The 4,362-nt window shown below is 45.0% G+C and overlaps 1 protein-coding gene across 1 annotated transcript in view; it reads right to left on the reverse strand.

The window, feature by feature from the left end:
• The window catches only part of LOC145400713 (uncharacterized), an 18,398-nt gene extending 14,245 nt beyond the window's left edge, over positions 1-4,153 (reverse strand). The window contains exons 1-4 of the mRNA XM_080273148.1: positions 3,995-4,153; positions 2,641-2,745; positions 1,793-1,873; positions 403-436 (exon numbers count right to left, since the gene is read on the reverse strand). Of these exons, the coding sequence (XP_080129274.1) occupies positions 403-436; positions 1,793-1,873; positions 2,641-2,745; positions 3,995-4,153 (379 nt within the window). The remainder of the gene's footprint in view (positions 1-402; positions 437-1,792; positions 1,874-2,640; positions 2,746-3,994) is intronic.
• Positions 4,154-4,362: the final 209 nt, after the last annotated feature.

Genomic DNA, 4,362 nt, shown 5'->3' on the forward strand with positions numbered 1-4,362 from the left:
TTAGGGAATAAAATAAATAAAAATAAATAAATAAATAGCTAAGGAAAGGGTGTTAGGGAGCTTCCTTACCCGACAAGAATACGAGCCCTGACCGCTGAAATAAATAAATAAAAACAATAATAATAAAAAATATATAGTGACGTACCATACCCTGTGAGAGAGGTGGAGGGGGAGAGAGGGAGGGGGAGGCCAAGGATGAGATGGAGGGATGGAGTGGAGAGGTATATGAGAAAGGGGGGTGGGAGCTGGGAGCAGGGCAGTGAAATAACAGGGGACAGGGCCACGTGGAGGCTATTTGTTTGTGGCCACCCCGTATGGGATTAAGGCGTCTGGCAATAGACAGATAGATAGACGTACCCTGCGTCTGGTGTGGTGTGGTGGTGTGTGTTTCTCTGCCTTTACCACCTGTGCCAGCTATTACAGTGTCCAGCTGGGTCTGTAAGAAAGGTTAATCATCATCATCATCATTAACATCATCATCACCACCACCACCACCACCACCATCATCATTATCATCATCATCATCACCACCATCATCATCATCATCATCACCACCACCACCACCACCACCACCACCACCACCATCATCATCACCATTATTGTTATCTTCCGTATCTTCATCACCATCTTTCTCACTATCATCACAATTATTACTACTATCATCATCATGTGGGTGTAGCAGAGAGGAAAAGTTTGAATGTAATGGCGATGAGATGTCTGAGGAGTATGTGTGGAGTGACGCGTATGGATCGAGTGCGAAATGATGAAGTGCGAAGGAGAACTGGAGTTGTTCGGGAGATAGCTGGTAGAGTTGAGCAGAGGGTGTTGCAATGGTTTGGGCATATGGAGAGAATGGATAATGAACGCATGGTGAAAAAGATAACTAGATCTGATGTGAGAGGTGTAAGGCTGAGAGGGAGACCACGAATAGGATGGATGGACAGTGTGAAGAGAGCGCTGGATGCGGGAGGGATGTCTGTTGAGCAAGGAAGAGTGGCTGTGCGTGACAGAAATAAATGGAGAGAAATTGTGAATGAATAAGTGATGACGCAGCCCTGAGGGGATATTCTCCCGCATTTGGTCTGATCAGCTAGTCAGGTCAGGTGCGGGTAAGGGGATGGGTCTGTTATGATGTGGCAGGGGTAAACCAGTTCTGCTGTCGGGCCCTGCTGCGGATGTCACTGATTGCATTGCACAGTTGACCCTTGTGCGGTGTGATGCGGTGAGGCTCTGTCCGTTCTTCCCTTTGGGGCTAAGATGCGAATGAATGTGTTTGAATGGATGAGTAAATGGAGAGTGAGTCGTCCTGTCTCGGCTACCTCCCTTTCCTTGGGGGAAGCAGCCTAGGTATATAAAAAAAAAAAAAAAAAAATCATCATCATCATTATTATCATCATTAACTTCATCACCATCCTTGCCACTATCATCATCACTATCTGCATCACCACATTAACCATCATCATTACTACAACTATCATCATCATCATTTTCCATCCATCTATCCATCATCCAATCCTACGCTGCCACATAAGGAGCGTAGGAGTCCGGGGCTAGGCAGATAAATCCCATACATGCTTTACACCCTCTACCTTCAGTAAAAACACACACACACACACACACACACACACACACACACACACACACACACACACACACACACACACACACACACACACACACACACACACACACACACACACACACACACACACACACACACACACACACACACACACACACACACACACACACACCAACAAACATAATCATAAACACATAAACATATACTGACTGGGAGTTCAATGAGGCCCTTCACTTGCAGCATTTTGGCCAGGTCGATCACGTGCGAGAGGAGCTCCGAGGGGACGTTTACCTGGAGAGAGACACATACTGTAAGGTCAGGGCAACTCTTGTACTCTATTCTACCTAATGCAAGATGATTTTGTTCAGCCGAAAGTAAATTGTACGAGCCTGAGTGTGTTAAGATATGATGTTGCACAATAATATACAGGAATACAGAAGGAGAGCAGACAGCAACAGCCCTACTGGTCCTTCTGAGGTTGTTTGTTTTAGCGTAGGTGATAAACATAACTATTCTATGGGGAAGACAAGGATAGTAAAGCAAGAAGCAGATGCCAATACAGACTCACAACAACACACAAACCTGTACTCAATAAATGTATGCCATAGTGACCGGCAGAACATCCGTCTCTCCTGGTCTGCATCCAACAACCTCTCTCTTTCTCTCTCTGCCTCCCACATTCTCTCTCTCTCTCTCTCTCTCTTTCTGTCTGCCATTCCCTCTCTACTTCTCCCCAAGTGCCTCCTTCATTCTCTCTTCTTTCCTCCTTCTCTCTCTGTCTCCCACATTCTCTCTCTTCCTACAACTGCGTCCTACAGTCTCTCTCCCACATCTTAACACTGTGAACCTCTCTTTCTCTCTCTCTTTTTTTCCCACATTCTCTCTCTCTCTCTCTCTACAACGACCTCCTTCACTCTCACTTCTTTCCTCCTTCCCTCTCTGTCTCCCACATTCTCTCTCTTCCTACAGCTGCATCCTAAGTCTCTCTCCTTCTCTCCAACTTAACGCTGACACCTTCCCTGACACACACTAACGAGGGATCAAAACAAACCACCCACCTGTCCGCGGTACATATACGCCACGATGACCTGCAGTGCGTCGAAGTTGATGCCGGGGAACACCACCACCATCGGCCTCTCCTCACGCACCTCCTCCAGCATCCTCTGTATATATCAACATCATCGTATGGAGAGGATGGAGAGCGAGAGACTGATGAGGAGAGTGTATGTGAATGAGAGACTGACGAGGAGAGTGTATGTGGGTGAGAGACTGATGAGGAGAGTGTATGTGTGAGACTGACGAGGAAAGTGTGTGTGAGAGACTCACAAGGAAAGTGTATGTGAGAGACTGACAAGGAGAGTGTATGTAGGTGACAGACTGATGAGAAGAGTGTATGTGATTGAGAGACTGATGAGGAGAGTGTATGTGTGAGACTGACGAGGAAAGTGTGTGAGTGAGAGACTGACAAGGAGAGTGTGTGAGAGACTGATGAGGAGAGTGTATGTGAATGAGATACTGACAAGGAAAGTATGTATAAGAATGAGGTGGAGGAAGGGAGAGAGGGAAGGGGAGGCCAAGGATGAGATGGAGGGATGGAGTGGAGGGGCATATAAGAGAGGGGGGTGTGAGCTAGAAGCAGGGCAGTGAAATAGCGGGGGACTGGGCGACATGGAGGCGATTTGTTTGTGGCCACCCCTTACAGGATTAAGGCATCTGGCGATAGATAGATAGATAGAGAGTTTCATCATCATAAATCCTACTGTATCATCATTATATAACCCTATTTCATTCTACTATTACAAGATACAATCATCACTATTATCATCACAGCAGCTTCTTCATCATCATCATTAATCATACTCTACCATCATCATCATATCCCTAAGTCTGCTTCATTATATTTATTACGCTATAATCATCATCATCATCATCCTAAAATTACATCCTCATTAATCATCATCTCATCATTTTAATTCTATAATATCACCATCATCATTGAAATTAAATCATAAACATTCTATTTCCTTATCATCATAATAATAATCATAATCATCATCCCAACCCTATTTCACCATCACAAGCTTCTTATCCTACTTCCCACTATACTCTATTCACATTAACTTGGCCCAGATTTTCATCCTTTTGCAGCTTATTTCACATAGCTTTGTGATAGAAAAAGACTGTGGCTCTACATCCTTTCCACAGCACTTCTTCATGACTAGCATCATACCCTGGTGTTCGTAATTATCTTGTGCATTTCAGCATTCAAGATGGAGATTTTTTTTTTAATTTAATTTGTTTTTCCTTCCTCTGTTCCATGGCTGTAAAACAGAGAGAGAGAGAGAGAGAGAGAGAGAGAGAGAGAGAGAGAGAGAGGAGTATATACCTGAACAATATATTATGGTCCTGTACCTTAAAGAATGGGCTAAAGAATGCCAGTACAATGCGGTGCGCTCGGACGGATCGATGGCCGACGGTGATGGTGACATCGGTGAGTGTGGCCGCCGCCAGGAAGTGTGGCAACTGACGACCCACATGCTCACCCCAGTTCTGCCACAGCACCAGCACCATCGTATATCTGTGGCACAGTACACCATCAACATACAACAGTACCGTAAATACCAGTAATGACCTAGAAAATTACTCTGTGTGCTGGCAGTGCTACCTAGGTATTATTTAACAAGTTGCCAATATGCAGTTCAGGGATATTACCAGTGCATAAAGGTAAGCATTCCGCTGCAGCAGGTTAGGTTAGGTCAGGTCCAGAAAAATATACCCTA

Source organism: Coenobita brevimanus, chromosome 53 (genome assembly GCF_032717465.1).
Source record: "Coenobita brevimanus isolate Jiangsu-jjx chromosome 53, ASM3271746v2, whole genome shotgun sequence".
In the NCBI taxonomy this organism is placed as follows: domain Eukaryota; kingdom Metazoa; phylum Arthropoda; class Malacostraca; order Decapoda; family Coenobitidae; genus Coenobita; species Coenobita brevimanus.